We start from the raw sequence: 19543 nt of genomic DNA, 5'->3' as shown, positions 1-19543 counted from the left end.
GATTGGCCGCCGCCCTTGCGCCCTGTCCCCGCGTTCAAAATGGCCGCGCCCGGCCATGGCAACGGCGGGCGCGTCCAGGAGGCGCTGCGGCTGAGTGCGAACTAGCGCTCCTCTCCCCTATAAAGATAAACCAAAAACCTTTAAAGGCAGTGCTAGAAGGAAGCAAGCCGCGTGAGTAAGCAGCTGTATCGGTGGGGAAAGGGCTGTACTGATGCACAGCAGTAGCCACATTCAGCTGGCCTAAGCCGTCCGAGAGGGAGAACAAATTCATCTTTCACAGCTACGTTTGTTATTATTGTGCTAGGTTGGTTAACATTGAGGACACTTCAGAGAATCCTTAACATTCAGTGCAGTGCATTACACAACCTGACATTTAAGACAAAGTTATTCAAAATGGAGTATAGGTGCTGATCCTAGAAATTGTAGGTCATTCATGAGTAGGGACACCAGCTCATTAAGAAAAATTGTTACAGTAGACTGATGCCTAAGAGTGACTTGGTTATTTAAAAAGTTATACTTCTAGTCTGCTTGTAGACTGCAGGATATAAGCTCCAAAATTGGACAAATTCCAGAGAGTTTTCCAGAGAAATTAGATAGGCCCCTAAAACATTGTGAGGACACTGTGTTTATGCAGATGTAATGTTACACACAGTCTTTGACCGACATCAGAAGCAACTGAAGCATGCTAAGTGCTGTCAAGTGTATGGAACAACACTTACTTCAGTATGTCTCTGAACACCATCCATACAAGTTGTTTCACTGTGACATTTTGCAAATTCAGTGTAAAAGACAAGAGTTTTTGTCTCTCCCTCTCATTCATTGTCTCCTTTTTTTTAATTTTTATGTTTCAAAATTGCCAAATCAACCATTTAGTAACAGAAGTCTTTGTAAATAAATACTTCTATAAAACTATCTAGATCTATCTAGTACTGAAAACTGTCTAGATCAATTCTGAAAGTCATGATGTAACAGGAAGCAACACTGAAAAAAGTCACCCAGGAAATTCAATGTTTTTTCATTAGGGTAGCTTTCAGATACCATAGAATCACAGAACAGCCTGTGTTGGAAGGGACCCTAAAGATCATCTAGTTCCAAACCCTTAATATGGGTAGGGGCACCTTCCACTAGACCAGGTTGCTCAGAGCTCAATCCAACCTGGCCTTGAACACTGCCAGGAGTGCGGCATCCACTTCTTTGGGCAACCTGTTGCAGTGCCTCATCACCCTCACAGTAAAGTAGTACTTCCTAGTATCTCCACTAAACCTACCCTCCTTCAGTTTGAAGCCATTTCCTCTTGTCCTGTCTCTGCATGCCCTTATAAATAGTCCCTCTCCAGCTCTTTTGTCAGCTCCCTTCAGGAGTTGGAAGGCCACAATCAGGTCAGTTCAAAATCTTCTCTATTACAGACTGAAAAGTTCTACTTCTCTCAGCTTTTCCTCATAGGAGAGGTGCTCCATCTGTCTAATCATCCTGATGGTCTTCCTATGGACTTGCTCCAACAGGTCAATGTCCTTCCTCACCTGAGCACCCCAGAGCTGGATGCAGCCCTCCAGGTGGGATCTTACCAGAGCAGACTAGAGGGGCAGAATCACAGCCCTCAACCTGCTGACCTCACTGCTTTTGATGCAGCCTAGGAAATAATTTGCTTTCTGGGCTAAAAGTGCACATTGTCAGGTCATGTCCAGCCTCTAATCCACCAGCACCCACAAGTCCTTCTTGGCAGGGCTGCTCTTGATCTGTTCATCCACAAGCCTGTATTGATACTGGGGGGGTGCCGCAATCCAGGTGCAGCACCTTGCACTTGGTCTTGTTAAACCTGATGAGGATGTACTTCTTGAGCTTGTCCAGGTCCTCTGGATGGTATCCTGTCCTTCAGGTGTGTGAACCACAGCATGCAGCTTGGTGTCCTCTGCAAATTTGCTGAGGATGCACCCAATCCTTCTATCTATGTCATTCATGAAGATATTAAATAGCACTGGTCCCAGTACAGACCCCTGAGGGACACCACTTGTCACTGATGTCCGTTGGGACAAGGGAGATGACAGATCTTTAAGTCACAGAATCACAGAATATGCTGAGTTGGATGGGACCCACAAGGATCATGGAGTCCAACCCTTAGCCCTGCAAAGGATCATCCCCAAGAGTCACACCATGTACTTGAGAGTATCATCCAAAGGCTTCTTGGACTCTTCCAGGTTTGGTGCTGTGAACACTTCCCCGAGGAGCCTCTTCCAACACCCAGCCACCCTCTGGGTGAAGAACATCCAAACTAAACCTCCTCTGACACAACTTCAGAGCATTCTCCTGGGTCTTGACACTGGTTACCATAGAGAAGAGATCAGTGCCTGCCCTTCTTCTTCCCCTCACAAGGAAGTTGTAACTGCAATGAGATGTCCCCTCAGTCTCTTCTTCTCCAGGCTGAACAGAAGAAGTGACCTCAGCTACCTTTCATCCGGCTTTCTCTCAAGGCCCTTCACCATCTTCGTTGTGCTCCTTTGGATGCTCTCTAAGAGTATCTTATATTGCAATGCCCAAAACTGTACATGATCTTCAAGGTGAGGCCACCCCAGTGCAGAGCAGAGCAGGACAATCCCCTCCCTTGACCAGCTGGTGATGCTGTGCCTGATGCCCCCCAGGACATGGTTGGCCCTCCTGGCTGCCAGGGCACTGCTGACTCATATGCAACTTGCCATTAACCAGGGCCCACAGGTACCTTTCCATGGCACTGCTTTCCAGCATCTCATTCCCCAGTCTGTACAAACATCCAGGGATGCCCCATCCCAGGTGCAGAATCCAGCACTTCCTCTTGTTGACCTTCATATGGTTGGTGATTGCCCAGTCCTCTGATTTATCAAGGTCTCTCTGCAGGGCCTCCTGCCTTCAAGGGAGTAAACAGCTCCTCCTAGTATTGTGCCATTTTCAAACTTGCTCAGTATCCCTTCCAGTCCTGCATCCAAGTCATTGATGAAGCTGTTGAAGAGCACAGGGCCTGTAGAACCACACTAGTGACAGATCACCAGTCTGATATTACTTCATTCACCTTTACCCTCTGTGCTCGACCTGTGAGCCAATTGCTCACCCATCACATTATGTGTTTATCCAGCTGTGTGCTGGACATTTTGTCCAGAAGGATCAGATGGTATTGAAAGCCTTACTGAAATAAAAAAATATTCCATCAGCTTGCTTCCCTTGATCATCTAGGTAGGTAACCTTGTCATAAAGGAAATCAGGTTTGATAAACAGGACTTTCCTCTCATGAAGCTGTGGTGGCTGTGATTGATGACTGCATTGTTTTTCACATATTTTTCAATACTTACCAGAATAATCTTCTCCATAATTTTAGCAGTGAAGTGACACTGACAGTAATGTAGTTTCTGGGGTCCTGCTTCTTGCCCTTCTTGAAAATCAGGACAACATTTGCCAGATTCCAGCCAGCTGGGACCTCTCTGGATTCCCAAAACCACTCAAAAATTCATTGAGAGAAATTACACAATGACATCAGCTTGTGCTTTGAGAGTTCTGGGCTGAATCCCATGAGACCCACAGATTTGCAGGGATCCAGTTGGAGCAGCAGATCTTGCACAATTTTTAGGCTCGACTGGGAGCTGATCATTCTCACAGTCATGGTCTTCCAGCTCAGGGCACTGAGACCCCCTTGGCCCATCATCCGTGTCGAAGTCATGGCAGCCAGGTGAAGTCCCAGGTGTGTGGAAAGAGGGAAACATTGCATCCCTCTTCAAGAAGGTAGAAAGGAGAACCCTGGGAACTATCAACCTGTCAGCCTACCCTCTGTACCTGGGAAGATCATGGAACAGATCCTCCTAGAAGCTATGCTAAGGCATATGGAGAACACAGAGGTGATCTGAGAAAGCCAGCATGGTTTTACCAAAGGCAGGTCCTGCCTAACCAACCTAGTGGCTTCCTATGGTGGAATGTCTACATCACTGGACAAGGAAAGGGCTACAGATGTCATTTACCTGGACTGCTGCAAAGCCTTTGAAATGGTCCTCCACCATCTCCTTCTTGCTACAGATGAATCTGATGAGTGGAGTGTCAGATGGATAAGAAAGTGGTTGGATGGTCATATCCAGAGGGTAGTGGTCAACGTCTGTTTCAAGAGATAGAGATCTCAATGGCTTATGTCAAGAGATACGCTTTTTTATCTTCTGGTTAAATGTATGGATTACAACAGATTCAATCTTGTAGAATAAAATATATATATATATATATATATAAATACATACTTTCAAATAGAATTTGAAAGGAGGATTATTATCTATTCTCATTCCAGATTTGCAATATTAATGCATAAGATGGTATTTCAAGGGAATCCTGATGCCTGAAGAACACAGAATTTTTCAAATAAAACATCTCCCAGGCAGTGTCAGGAACCAAGACACACAGGGAGCTACTACAGTGGCACTGCTGCTGAACAACCAGGTACCGCCTCTGAATGCTGGTGCACTGTGACTTGAAGAAGACAAAGCAAAGACAACTAGCAGCACAGGCAGAAAAAGTTCTGATACGACTTTCATTGCCAGACCTGTACTTTGTTACACAAGGTAAGATTGGATCAGTAAATAAATTGAATTAATTAGTCTACTATTTAGCACATAATTACGATAATACTTGGATTTCTCCTGTTCAGTTTTCCATCATTACTAGTTTAATGACTTCTGGCATTTTACTCAATACATATTTGTCATGGTTTAGAGATAGTATTCCCCAAGTTAATGTTCCCACCAAAGCACTCCACATGCTGCTTGCTCACTCAGCCATTAGTGGAATGGAGAGGAGAATTGGAGACGCAAAGGGTAAAGATCAAAGGTTGAGACAAGAACAATTTACAAGAAGCAGCAAATGAAATAAGAAAATGAACAGTAAAAGCAGCAATATTAATAACAAGTGTACAAGAGAAGAACAATTCAAATGCAATTGCTCACCCCATGGAGACCCCCTGACAATGCCACCACACTACCTGATCTGGAAAAGACCCCTTCCCCCTGTCCCCAGAAAATTATGTGAGGTGGTATAGAATAACCTCTGGGTCCTAGCCATGCACTCTCCTGACTTCTTCCAAAATTAACCCTGTCCTGGCCAGAACCTGGAGAATATTGAATTCTTATTTTCTACTAAAAGCTGTTGCCCATATGACATTAAATGAAGTTTGCTCTGACTCAGAAATTTTTGTATACTTTCAAGATTTTCCATCATGGTAATCTGTAGACCATTTTAGACTACTAGATACAAGTTCCTTTCAAAAAGAGAGAGAACTAAAAGATCAAGAAATGTTTTGTGATTGTTTCAGTCACCAATTCTCTGAGCTTTCCCTAACTCCACTACATACCTCCTGCAATGGAGAAAACAAAACTAGCCATGATACCACAAACCACAGGCTCATTGATATTTAGACCTAGGCAGATGCATCTGACCTGTTTTCAGCAGCCTTTTGATGACTGCCAACATCCTGTTGTATTTTTAGCTGCTAATGCACACTTGGCTGATGATTTCAAAGGGGTATCAGTGACAACACCTAGAACTCCCTCCTGAGCTGCAAATTGCAGTTAAGCATTATAAAAGCATCTAATTGTGTCATAGAGTATTTCTCATTCTGAGTAGAATCATGGTTTTGGTGCTGAATTTTCCTATGCTTCCTCATAGGAAAATAATAAAAATAATAAAATAATAATAAAATAATAAAACCCCACAAACACTGTTTAATGCAAGAAATACGTCTCCTGTGGTAGTGCTTTATCTTTGGCCTATACTTCATGGAAATCCATGTGTGTGAGTTCAGCGGTACTGGTTTTGTGGAAGGAAAAAAGATAAAATGATAGCAGAAAAGCTTTCTAATACATTATCAGTTTGCTTCATATATTAACTAATTTTCTGGTTATTACCACTCCTACGGGGAAGATTTACCTTCTTTTTTACTTGCCCTGAATCTTGGATATTATGCCAAATGCTCCTCTATAGAGGTCATACAACATCCATCAAATATGTGTTAACTATTTAAAAGAACATGAAATAGCACTATGTTGGATTCACTTGACTAGATGAGGGAGATGAAGTAAAAAAATTATAGCAAAATTTTAATATTATTATTCAAGAGCCTCAGAGGAGTGAAGTTTTTCAGAAGCAACAGCTTAGCATTATTCTATACAATCCAAATTAAAAACTGAATAAAAATTAGATAAAGAGGCTTCATCTGTTACAGTAAGAAAACTCACATGACTCACTAAAGATTCTGCAAATACTGCTTGAAATTTCTCAAGATGACAGACTGAGAATTTAACAATTAACTGAAATGTACATTTAGTTGATAGCATTCAGAAAACACCAAGAGAAACATCCCACTTTCCCCCAGAATAATGTTTTTCAGAATTGTAGGCAAAGACAAACATTTTCACAACAGTGACATCTAAAATCACAGAAACACTTGTCTGACTAAGAAGAAGAACCAATCTGGCAGCCAGCCAATCTTAGGCTCATTGTTTGAAAAATATTAAAGGTCAAAATCCAGCACTGCATTCAGTGCATGTGGAGGTAGGAGGGGAGATGGAATGAAGGAGTAGGAGTATAGAAATAGAAGACTAGGAGTATAGAGGTATAGGAGTCAAGAATGAAGTGTCCTTATTCTAAGCGGGTATTTATTTGATGATACCTAAGAATTGCCTATTCACATATTTTTGATCAACAAGTAAATTTTTTCCCCCCTGAATTCACTGCCAATAATGTCTCAATCTGGAAGTAGATTGTTCTTTTCTCACACATTTTTCCACTGTTCTCCTCTACATCATTTCATGACCTTTTCTCCTGCTTTCAGTGCGAACACCCAATTTCAATTTTCTCTAGGGAAGTCATAAATACATCTTTGTACTGGCAGAGAAAAATATTGAACAGGAATCCAATTCAGTGCAATCCCAAGCACAAATACCAGCTGGGCAGAGAATGGATCAAGACTACCCCTGAGGAGAAGGACTTGGGGGTGCTGGTGGATGAGAAGCTGGCATAACACAACAATATGTGCTTGCAGCCCAGAGCAGGCAACCATGTCCATCTCTTCCAACTCAAACCATTGTGATTCTGTAATTCTAGAAATGGTGCTTCTCTGTGTTCTCTAACTTATGTTAACTGCTGAATATAAATTCACTGTATGAAAACACTTTAGTCTTTTTTATATTTTACATATGTAAAATACGTAAATGTTTTATTTTATGTAACTTTATTAGTAGATAACTTTGTATACATTATTGAACACTAAATTATAGTCTGCAAATTCAGATCTTCAACTGACAAAGAACATTACAGATACAAGCCATGCTGACACTGTTTCTGACACAGTTTGAAGGTATAATGATATGGTGATAGTGGAATTCTCAGTCATTATTTAAATTATTCAGTTGTTGCATATAGTGCCTGCTCATTTTACATAACCACCTGAATGGTCTAACAGAGGCCTAAGTTTTGCTGTGTCACGTGGCCTAATGTATTCATGCTGTATATGGTGAGTTGATCTTGGCCGGTTACCAGACACCTACCCAACCCAGTTGCTCTTTCACTAGTCCTCCACAGGAAAAGCAAAAACAAAATAAGATGGAAATGTCCATAGGATGAGATAAAGACAGGGTGACAGATTACTAATTATTATCACAGACAAAACAGACTTGGAAAAGATTAATTTTCTGCCAGCCAAAAGAGTTTGATGGTAAGAGTCAAAGACACTTCCCTTTTATTCCCAGATTCAACTCCATTCCTTCATTCCCAACTCACTTACCTTCTCCCTCACCCAGCTGCACAGGCACTACCAGGGCCTGTATGATTATTGAAGTAATGTAAGGCCCACAGAATTCTCAGTCGTGAAAGATTTTCAAGTTTCTGAAAATTGAACACAAACTCAAAAATATTCTTTTTTTATTGGCCTTTGTCCTGGTTTCAGCCAAGACAGGGTTAATCTTTGGCAGTAGCGAGGAGGGGGCATGGCTAAGACACAGAGGTTATTTAAATCATCTCATGGCATTGACAGGGCAGGGAGAAAAGACTCTCTTCAAGCAAGAAGGGGTTCCATCTGACAGACAAAATGTGGCAGGGGGGCCTGTTCAGTATTGTTTATTGTCATGGGGTCTGCAGTGAGCATTTTAGATGATTATTGTTGCTATCACTGTTCATTTTCTTATCTCATTGCTGTTTCCAGTAAATTGATCTCATCTCAACATGTGATCTTCATCTTTTTTGTCTCCAATTCGAAGTGGGGGAGAAGTGATATGTGTTTGGGGGTTTTCAGTGGGAGTACTAAATTGTGGAATACCATCCCTAAACCTCAACTGTCATATATCTTTTAAAAAAGATCCTTAAAGGTATAAGTTATTATCTGGATATCAAAGGCAAATGTGTATCTGCTGGAAAAGAACAATTGGTAATGAAAGTGTAATTCTTTCTGAAAGGAAAAGGCTAATTGAGAAAGTAGCTACAGCCTGCTGCATTTTTAGCCAGGTAAGAAGACAAAAGCAAGTCTGGAAATACAATTTACAAAATATATATAAAGTAAACAGCAGTAACAGTGTGATCTTTTATAAATTCTTTTTTTTTGACAATGAAGTCATCACAGTTGTAAGGAATCGTACTGCTAATGACTCAGTGCAAATTCCAAAGAATACAATATGAGAATGTCCTGCACTGAGTACTAAACAGAAGACAGATTTTTGTCAAGTGATGGTTTCATTTAAAATAGAAAAGGTGAAAGAAAAAGAGAAATCAAAGCTAGAACTGTGAAGATGTGTGTAGAGATGTGCAGTGATGCAATCTTGAGAAAAGTGGGAACAAGCAGTAAGGCAGCAATGAAGCAAAGCACCTAAAAAGTGGTTTGAATGAAATGGCTCTTGTCCTGAAGGCCTCTCTCACTGTTCCAACATGACATCATTGTGAGGACTATAGTGATGCTTCCTGACCCAAGATCAATTGTTCTCCTTGGAGATATTTCAAAAACTCCTGAGGAAACACAAGAGATATATTTGTTGAAGTCTTCCATCATGTTTCAATCTGTCTTTATTGTTTGATTTTCTTTCTAACTGTAGGTTTTACTAGTTAAAGTAGTTGACAGAGTAGCATTTAATTTTGTAGAAAATCAACAGCTTTAAGATGATGCTTATTTGTCAGGCACGTAATAACTTTACAACATTTTTCCCCCATGTCTGGTAATGGGAGAGATTTCTTTTTAGACTCCAATTGATCAAATTTATTATTCATGTTGATGCTGCTACTGTGATATACTATATAAAAAAAATGCCTTTCTGTTCTACCAAAAAAGGAATGCAAGTAAAGTAAACAATTTACTGTGGTGGAGAGAAAGGACTTCACACAACAAACCTATGAGATTCATAGTGAGGACATTTTATTACACGTAGCACACGGTTTATAGGGGGTTAGAACTACAGCTTATTGGCTAAAAAGAGTTACACACCACCACACTAGAAACTTCAGTTGGTCAGAACCCATATCTCACAAGTCCAATGTTTGTAGTAACTTATCCTGGCTTTTTCCACTCACCCTCAGAGTCCTGTGGGAACCTACTGTGTGAATCCCTAGGGAGTAACCTCCTTACCAGCCAGCAGCAGCTGAGCTCCTTGCAGCTTTTGGCTGATAGCTAAGTGTCACAGGGTTTGTGCAGACTGGCTTCAGTCTCACAGGATCTTATATAGATCTGAATTGCTCACTTGTGATTTTGCTGTACCAACATGCAAGCACTAATGAAATGAGTGTGCTCAAGTATGTTCATACATTTTCTTGAACAGGAGAAAGCTGCTAAATTGGGGATTTAGACAATATTTGGCTAATATTGGACAGTTAATTCTATTGATCCAAGTAACTGTCTAGGTTCAAAGAAAACAAATACCAATTAAAAGTTATGATAAAGTACTTTAGAAATAGATTCAAAAGAAGGTACTAGACAAGGACCTGCAGCAGAGAGTTCTGATGAACTTCTGTGTCCCTATGTGATGAATAAAAAGCCCAAAACCAAACACATTTAGTCTGGAACAGAAAAAGGAGCCCTCTGATCATTCAAGCAGGCAGATACTGGAGCTGCTTCCAGCAGTAGAAACAAAAATAATTTCTTATGAATTGGAGCTCCATGTATTTATGAAGGGAGACACACTGAATCTCCAACAGAAATAGGAGACTACACTGTGATCCAGTGAGTCATGATCCTTTGAAATAACCCCAATCTACATTGTGTGACAAATCCACTGCTCCTGTTAGAGCTAGCTGAACTTTAGTGCAGGCAGATTCTCAGCAAGTAGGCCAAACCAAAGTTAATCCTATTCTGTAAGGCTATCAGTGAAAACTAGCAGCAAACACCCCCAAAAATGGTTTGGCTGGAGATTGGGCTGATAAGCAGCCAAAACAGCATGAACACAGCAGAAAATCTGTGAATCAGCCACTTTACACTGTAAGTGTATGCAACCATCAGGGCCTGTTGAGCTGTCCCTGTGCCACAGCTGGCTGTGCAGTGGCCATCACTGCTTGAGCAGGGATACCTGTGAGTGTTACCTCTCGAGGCTGGGAGACTCCTTACCTGACACCATGGACAATGGGTTGGCAAGTGACATTTTTTGCAGGCATGTAACATTTCAGAGAGGTACAATAGGTTTCTCTACATCTTTCTCTTTTTCTATGTAGTAAATACTGTTGACTGCCAAACCAACTGTAATTATGCAACATTTTATAATTTACTGATCATGGTTCTTTACATTTAGAATTATCCTAAGGGAAAAAAGATTTTTTTCAGATGGAGCTTGACTGTCTGCTTTTTCAACTATCCCACTGGCATTTTCTATACATAGATTCCTTCTTTTTCTTTTTTTTTTCTACACAATATAGCTACCTTTAAGACCAGCAGTCAGGTATTGCCATTCTCCAGTATCTAGACATAAGCTGTTAGGAAGACAAGGCCTTTTCTGTTGGTCTTTTGCTTTGCAGCCTGTACTTAACCTAGCAAAACACTTAAAAGATAGTTTCACTTCTGTTCATATATCTAAATCTGTTTGTGTTCAAGTGGAGTCTACAGCCAAGTGCTTTGGAATAATCACGCCATAGCTGATACTTATTTTTATGAAGATACACAAAAAATTGAGTAAGATTAAGAATAGCATGTTGCTTTATCATATGTAATATTAAAAAAATCAGCAAACATATTTACATTTAATATTTAAAACCAACTTTGTACTGTTATTCATTGTTTATTGCTACCTAAGGACTAGATAGTCAAGACTGCTAAACAGATATTGATTAGACTTTGCTCTTAGTGGATGAAAAAAACACATTGATGTTATCGCCTGCATTAATGTAGTTTACCAGTTAAAAGCTGCATTTTTTTGGGTAGACAACATGTTATGAACATTTCTTAAAGTTGAAATACTAAACTGTTCATGCTAATAAAGGTGACAGACTATAAGTAAAACTGATTGTTTTTCCTGCAGAGGTAAACCTTGATTTCATGACCCAAAACCTTTACAAATCTTTGTGAGGCTTTAATCCGGAAGCAATTCAGCACACTTGAATGCCTTTGTAATTTTGCTGAATTTTAACTCTAAGGGTCACGATGAGTTATTAAAGCTCATAAAATCTCATTTGATGACATGTGGCAACAAAAGTCTGTGTATAAAGGCAAACTAGTCTCTATGGTCTTTATTGTAATTCTTCAATAACAGGCTCAGATTAAGTTTCTAGAAGTGTTCCTATAGTCATCATGGAGATCATTACACAGAATGTGTCTACTGGGTGTGGTCCTTCAAAGAGAGAGTTTGTGAGGGTGACACATGCTGAAACATAATCCAAAAGTGCACAGCCAGAAGCAAAACAGATCCTAAATATTGACTGCGGAAACAACAATGTCCTGAATCAAATGAGTCATATTTGCTTAGTAATAAGGGATCTGCTAACCAAAGGTGACCTTTTACTAATAGCATGTAACTGCTAAATTAGTTGTTTTGTCCTTATGTGTAGCATGGTTGATGTTTTCTCTGAACTGAGTTCTGCTGTTGAGGGGATCTACATTAGTGAAGAGAAGGAAATATACCTGTTGAAAAAATTTCTATTGTTGAAATACCTGTATTAGCACACAGGACTTTGCATATATATTTTTCTTACAAGTACTATCAATTAGGACTGAAATCCCAGTGTTCTAGAGACTAAATAGAATTACAGAAATAAGGAAGTGCACTCCTGAACAGTTCACTGCTGTCTGTCCACATGTGTAAGAAGACGCTCTACTGGGAGCCTTGCAGAAGACATTAATCTTGAGGAGCTGGTGAACACGTACAGGCATTGTTTGCTTTATTGGAACTTGCACTTGAGAAGTCTGTACATTATTAATATAATCTGTAAATTATAATATATATTTGAGAAAAGTAAACTGTATGTGGATTAAAGGGGTGAATGTATTTATCCTGGCTGGGAGACCCTGTACACCACAACTAACATGGGCAGGTGCTGCACAGCCAGCATGGCCTTCAGGCTGTGCTGTGCTGTGCTGCATGCCTCCCTCAGCTGTGGGACAGACCCAACTCACCTTGGTGCTGGAAGAGCCTGCAGGCAGCTCCTGCTCAGCAGTGCCATGACACCTTCTCCGTGGCCTTGCCCTTAAACAGAATTGTTTTCTTGGTGACAAATGACTGCATGGGCAAGTTTCTCCCTTGAGACAGGATCAGTTCTGTACAGTGTGCCGTGAGAAAATCCCTTAGTGCTCTGACCACTGCTGCATGAATATGGGGCACCCAGCACCTCAGAAGATGTAAGATGTTGCTATCTACATTCCTTTTCTTAGTCTGTCTTTTTTTGAAGCAGTTATCTTATTAAGCCCCTTGTTGCTGGGCCTTTTTTATTGAAATCTATAAAGACCCCTGCACCAGCTCACTCTCACCCGACAGCTCAGTGCAGTACAGATGGTATTTGATATTATGAGACCAAAAAATAGGACTTTGCTGAACTATATTTTGGAGATCAGATTGGAAAAAAGAATTTAATTAGAAAAATTTTGAACTCCACAGAGAAACTTAAGCATATATATATATGATAATAGAGAATTTAACCTTTTTTTTTTTAATACAACGCTACCACCTAAAGGTCACCTAGGAAGAGTCTAGCAGAGACTCTATGAGAGTGTGTATAACAATGAGATAACCAGTGCATTAGCATTTTGCAGCTGTTAAAATAATGAAAGCACAGAACTACATATAAAGCTCAGTCTATGTGGAAAGACAGACTTTTTTTTTCTAGGAAAAAATAAGTCTTATTTAACAAAGAGCATACTAATAAACAGACAAAAATGCTTTGATCATAAGCACTGATGATGATCTTGAACTCAAAAATTATGTTATAAACTACTCTGGCCATTATGACATTAAGCAGTTAGATTCAGTGAAAAGTATTTGTAATATGAATGAGTATATGGACCAGACTTCTAATTCTTAAAAGTACTTTGTTACTTGCCATGACAGTAATGTAAAAGAACTCAGAAAGTAGATTTGCAAATATTATTATAAATTGCAGTATGTAGGAGTTCCAAAACAACAGCTTATTGAAAGCTATCTGAGAAAGTAAATTATAATCATCCCTTGTATGAATGCACCAATATTTAACACGTTCTATGATCCACAAATTTCACGTAAGTGGAACAACATTAACTGTATGCATACATAAGCAATAAATCACACAGTTGCACAGGAAACTTGGAAAATTCTTACATGTATACATGCTCATGCACATTATCCTATAAATGCCAAAAAACTTGAGAATATTAAAAACTTGAAAAACAACTTAAACACTCTAGTTCCACTGCTAATAGCACATTACCGGAAACTGAAAATGTAACTTTTTATTGTTAAATTTTTCTTTTACCTGACTTACATTTCAGTCATCAGAAAAAAAAAAATCAGGTTTTCTATCATAAATCCACGTTTTCCATCTTTCTTCATGCAGTGGAACATACAGTAGGGGGAGCTAAACACGGGTTTTTTTTCTGGTAAATTTCACAGAATCATGACTAGTTTCCTAGCAAAAGCAGGTATTAATGGGAAAAGTTTTCCCTCATAAATATAAGAGGTTTGAATATACAACATTATTCAAAATACAGCTACGATTGTTCTTAGAATTTAAGCCCTGATTCTTCTGAAAATTTACCAATCTCTGCAAAATTTTAGATGCATTAAACATTCTTTACTTTGCAGTAAAAAATTAACTTTCTTGCAGTCTCTTTACACATATAATCATCAAAACAAAAACTAAATTTCAGAGTTATTTTTGTTTAGATTCTATGTAAAGTATTGCAAAGTCACAATTCAAAATACAACCAGATTAGGTAGCAGTCTAATAGAAATTCAACACCCTGACAAGCCAGCTTGCTTATTATACTCATACCTGGGTAATACATGACTTTTATCCATATTTGTATTTAAATCATCTCCGCACTCTATACAGCTGTCTCTATGTGTCCAAAGTAGTGTTGAAAAGTCTCTGTCTCTTAGAACAAATTAAACCAGTCATGTGATCCTTTTCCCTACTCCATCATTCCTTCAAACGTTATTACAGACTCACGAATCTTCCTTAAGGCTGTAATGCAGAGCACTACCTAAATTCAATGTTAACTGCATGCAAATTTGACTAATACACAGCAATCAGTGTACTGCTAGTATTAGCCCTGCATCTCGAGCATGAGAATTTTTCCATTTCTGCCTAAGTTCAAGTTCATGAAGCATTCCCTACTGTCTCAGGAAACGTACTATCTGGCTGTCTTGTGGTATATTGAGGTTATAGTTATAACTTAAGTTATAGAACTAAAGCTGTAAGTATAGCTATAAACTGAGACTCACAATGCAACCCACATTTTTACTTCAATATGTAACCCAGAGCCTCAGTTCCCTCTGAAGAATCAAACGGAAGCCAATGATTTTGCCATCTTCCAAAACCACCACCACAACAGACCCAACACAATACACCATAATCCGTTCCGTGCACGGGTGAGGAGCTCAATCAGCTGGCTGCGAGCCCGTTCCGCCGGTGCGGGCGCGGCGCCCGTGCGCTCCGGCAGGGAGCGCTGTGGCGGGGCTGGGTGCGGCTGGAGCGGCGCCGCCCGCGGTTTGCGCGCACCCCGCCGCAGGTGTGTGCGGCCCTGCGCGGGGCGCGGGCTGTGCTGGGCAGGGCGCTTCTCCGCACAACATTCCTCCTCTGGCGCTGGTGGGAAATAATACCGAGAGAGGCCTCTGAAGAACAAAAACGTACAGAAAAATACTTGCGCTTTTTCAGAAATAGGTCCATAAGAACCTCGCTATGCAATTAGGTAGAAGCAAACAAGTTTCTAAAATTTTACATAAAATAGGTGAAAAAACAGGGAGGTTTAACCCTTCCCTTGTCATTAGCCTGTACCTTAGCACCTCGGCACACAGCTTTTTCTTTGAAATAAGTAACACTGAGAAACTTTCGGAAGATGATTTGTCAAAACAACACACACTGGAACAAACTGATTGTATCAACTGAAGGATTACAAATACTGGATGTTACTCATTTAAACAGTAGAGAAACAACAGATACATTTTACTTGGGTTGGTTTGTTTTTTGTGGTTTTGGTTTTGGTGGGGTTTTTTTTCCCCCACTAAAAAACGCCTCAAACAAAACCCTGACAAGGGTTGCATACTGGAAGGATAATTTGCTCACCTCAGACGTACTGATGACCTCTAAATTTCCTGTAAGTATTCACACACAAGACAGATGTACTTGTGTGCAGCATTGTGAAAATATCTTAACATGCAATGACAAACAAAAAGTACTTGCAAGATATCCCTTTGCTTAAGAGGGGAGGCTGACTATGAAAATCCTATGATGTTGTTACACACAATCTTCTTATTGTCAGGTGAGCACCAACTTCAGATACCATTTGGAATCCGTCAAAACATCCCGGAAAACCTGTCTTAGGCAGAAGAGACAGAAGAGAGGGGCAATAAGTATTTTCAGGCATATGGAAGGAAGAAATTGAAAATTGGGATAGATTAGTGCAAAGAATATTATGAGATGATAAAACAAAGCGGTAGTTTCCCAATCTTTGCTGTCTTATAAGCAAGAATACCAAAAATGCAGGGTGTTTAATACCTCTTTTTCTCCCTCTGTCAGTCTCACTTTTAATTTCCTGGGTCAGTAAGCAACATTAAAATGTCTCACAGGCAGGTTACTATGAGCCATGCACTGAACACCACTTGGACAGAGGTATATGAGGTTAGTAGTGCTACAGGGGAGGTTTATCAGGAAATGTCCAGGATTAGGTAACAGTATGGACTGTATCTATGGAAAATAATTACCTGCATGGGCAATAATGATGTCTGTCATTTACTGATAGTTCTTAGTAGGATAAAATATTTATAAAGGTTGTTTCATGTTTCAAAACAAAAGCCAACCATTATGGAATTGAGGTCTGGAAAGAAACTTCCTCATAGGTTCATTACCATGTAATTGTCCATAATGAGTTTCTTCTGACTTCCACTAAATCATGAAGCAAATTGGCAAAACAGTATGTAATGGCTATCTGCTGATGCCAGATTCAGGACAAGATGCCTCATCCATTAAAAATCTGAAGATATTTATTCAGTAAAGATTTGAAATCACATTATGTCAATAGGAGTAGTACATACAGATGAAATTTACAATTCTTGGAGTGTATTTTCTCATTAAAAATCCAAAATTAAAGGACAGCTCTGTATTTGAGGTACACACTGTGTTCATGCCTTCTACACTGAACATATAGAAGGATTAGGAAAGTTTAGTCAAGACTCCATCTACTGCAGAATGTTATGGTTTTTAATAGAATCATGTGACCTCAGTTTGAGGATGGATATTGATTCAGTTTACCTGAAGGCTTGGAAACTCATTGACCTGTTCCTACTCTTTTTTTTAAGATGCGGTTCTCGGAGACAGTTACTGTGGATTTGAACACCATGTACAAAACATCCATCAACTATTTCTTGTGATTGTTACTATACACTTACTTTCACTCTTTTGGACCCTGGCATTTACAAGAAAATTCCAGTATGTGGAGAATTGTTTTCTTGAAGAACCATTACCCTCTTTTTGTTACTTGTTGTTGTCTCTGTAATTCAATCTTTAGAAATCTTAATTGCATTTAATATTAATGCATTAATCTGGAACCAGAAAATGAAACAAAACCATAGCTACACCTGTGTACATACAGGTTCTAAAATAGAGGATATGCTTTGAGTGAAATATAATCTATTATTAATAGCTGGAACTACACAGTTTTGACTAAAAGTTGTGTATTAATTGACTGGAATAAAGAAAAAATATTACAAGTAATATTAACCATTTTTATATATTAGATATACTAGTACAATATAGATCTCGGTGGAAAATTGTGCATTTTTAAAGTAGTGAATTTTTTTCATGCTCTAAAAATTGATTGAATATATTATTTGCCTTTTTTGGGGGGGGAGAGGGGAAGGGCTGTGTGCGTTGTTTTGTTTGTTTGTTTAATTCCCTTGTGGTCTTACTCCTCATGGCAGATAAATTCTTACCCCCTTACTTAATTCATATTGTCACTAGATATGTAAAGTTTTAGGAAATCCCATGCAAGTTTCAGAACAGATGTCAGCAGGTACTGGAAAGGATATCACACCTGAAGCTAGAAGATGGAGAGTGATGTGCCCTTCTACCCGCTACATGGACTAGTACAAGTTTCCCAGCAGATTTGGCAATACTCCTAGATACAAGTATGGAGGTGGCCAGAGGAAATCCAGGCGTGGGAGTTTTGTGAGGAGTTTATGAATCCACAAAAACTAGAAGGTGCGTCAGTGCATTCTGCCCGACAGTGTGCCATCACCCCGGGGGCTGCCGAAGGCTGCGTGGGGACAGTTTTCAGGGACTGGGCCTGAGGCGAGCAGAGCTCGGGAGGCCGAGTGCCTGCCCGGGGGTGTCCGGCTTTGCTCTCCCGCGCAGGGCCGGTCTCAGGGCGCTGATGGTGCCTGGCGCTGTTCGCGTGTCCCGCTCGGCTTTACCATTCCGGCCAAACGTGGAGAAGGCATTCTGCTTTTCCTGCCCCTTCCCTCCTCTCAGCTGGCACATTTTCCGCCAGTCCGGCCAACCCAAGTCATCTCCCCTCGGATGGGAGCTGAATAAAACGTGTGCCCACGACTGAAAGCAAAGGAAGCGAAAGCGAACGCAGCGGTAGGGAAGGCGCTGTCTGGCAGGACAAACCGCAGCACGCAGAGCTCCTCGCGGCCATTTGGTGTAAGAATCCGCCCAGTGCTCCTCCGCGCCTCCCCTGCCCTGCGCTCCGCCGCTGTGGGGAGCAGCGCGGCCGGGCGGGGGTTCCGCTCTTCCCTGGAACTCGGCGGCGCGCAGGGAGAGCGGGAGCGGCGGCGGGAGACGCCGCCATATTCCTGCCGCACCACGCCCGAGGAGCCGAGCGCTCTAAACGCCGGTCGAGTGCGGCCCCTGCGAGTCCGCTCGTCTCGCTTTCCTCCGCGCCGTTCTGTCTCCCACACGGGCAGGGCCGGGCCTGGCTGCGCCGAGCACCAGCAGCTCCCCGGCAGCGCCCCCGCCTCCCGCCGGAGGGGCGAGCGGCCCCGGTGCCGGGAAGAAGGGGCGGTCGCGGGGAAGCTTTTCCTGCCGGGCAGCAGCAGTCTGCCCACCCCGCAGGAGCCGGGCTGCCGCTTCGGGGGCGGGGAACGGCGGGGAGATGTGTGCGGGGCGGAGGAGGGATTAGCGGGCATTAGCACTGCACGGGGGGGGTGGGGTGGTCGCGTCGGGGGTGGCAGCGGCCGCCAGGGACACTCGGGCACCGCGCAGGCTGCGGGCGGTGGCCAGGGAAGGGGAGCGGCGGGGCGAGGGGCGGCTCGGCTAGGTAGCGCTGCTGCTGCCGCCGCGGTGGATGTTTCCATGTTGTTTGGTGCATGACTTAGAGGAGAGGAGGAGTTGTCAGCTGCAGGGAGCAGGGATCCGCGCCGCCAGCGGCCCTGCCTTTCTTTTTGCCCCTGTGTGGCATCGAGGCGGCTGTACCTGCGCGCTTGCCCTGCGGCGGCCCCGGGCCCCTGGAGCGCGCCTGTGCCCCCCCGGGGCCGGAGCGGCGGTGGGGTGCGTGAGTGCGAGTGTGCGTGCGGCTTTAGGGGGGGTGGCGGCTGTGTCTGAACCAGTTAGGAAGAATGACTCTGGAGTCCATCATGGCGTGCTGCCTGAGCGAGGAAGCCAAGGAAGCCCGGCGGATCAACGACGAGATCGAGCGGCAGCTGCGCCGGGACAAGCGGGACGCCCGCCGAGAGCTGAAGCTGCTGCTGCTGGGTGAGTGCGGGGCTGCCGCCGCCGGCTCGGCCCGCTCGCCTCGGGCCCTCGCCGGTGCGCACGCCCCAGGTGCCGCCGGGGCTCAGCCCGGGCATCGCCGCCGCCGCCCCGGGCGCCCTCCGGCCGGCGTGGTCTGTGGCGCGGGGCTGGCAGCGGCAGGGCTGGGGGCTGGGGCAGCGGCGGTGCCTGCGGTGCCCCCGGGCGCTCG

General features: G+C 42.3%; 2 protein-coding genes and 1 long non-coding RNA gene across 4 annotated transcripts in view; 2 read left to right on the top strand and 1 right to left on the bottom strand.

The window, feature by feature from the left end:
* Window positions 1–55: 55 nt before the first annotated feature.
* Window positions 56–17399, top strand: LOC139684566 (uncharacterized). Its single transcript, XR_011699929.1, has 3 exons — window positions 56–171; window positions 4292–4562; window positions 16941–17399. It is a non-coding gene; the product is annotated as an uncharacterized lncRNA (long non-coding RNA).
* LOC139684565 (uncharacterized) lies at window positions 12992–18803 on the bottom strand. Of its 2 annotated transcripts, none has more exons than XM_071580663.1 (3): window positions 17675–18803; window positions 15709–15961; window positions 12992–15257 (listed from the first exon to the last, which is right to left on the bottom strand). In XM_071580663.1, the coding sequence occupies exon 1, from the start codon at window positions 18768–18770 to the stop codon at window positions 18108–18110; it is 663 nt and encodes a 220-aa protein (XP_071436764.1). In that variant the 5' UTR covers window positions 18771–18803; the 3' UTR covers window positions 12992–15257; window positions 15709–15961; window positions 17675–18107. The 2 variants fall into 2 exon arrangements, with proteins under 2 accessions (XP_071436764.1, XP_071436763.1); XM_071580662.1 differs by having other exon boundaries at window positions 15709–15957.
* Window positions 18348–19543, top strand: part of LOC139684564 (guanine nucleotide-binding protein G(q) subunit alpha) — a 119895-nt gene continuing 118699 nt past the window's right edge. Inside the window, exon 1 of the mRNA XM_071580660.1 lies at window positions 18348–19335. Within this exon, the coding sequence (XP_071436761.1) occupies window positions 19200–19335 (136 nt within the window). The 5' untranslated portion in view covers window positions 18348–19199. The remainder of the gene's footprint in view (window positions 19336–19543) is intronic.

This window comes from Pithys albifrons, chromosome Z, assembly GCF_047495875.1.
Source record: "Pithys albifrons albifrons isolate INPA30051 chromosome Z, PitAlb_v1, whole genome shotgun sequence".
Lineage (NCBI taxonomy): Eukaryota > Metazoa > Chordata > Aves > Passeriformes > Thamnophilidae > Pithys > Pithys albifrons.
This window is presented reverse-complemented; position numbering and strand designations above follow the sequence as displayed.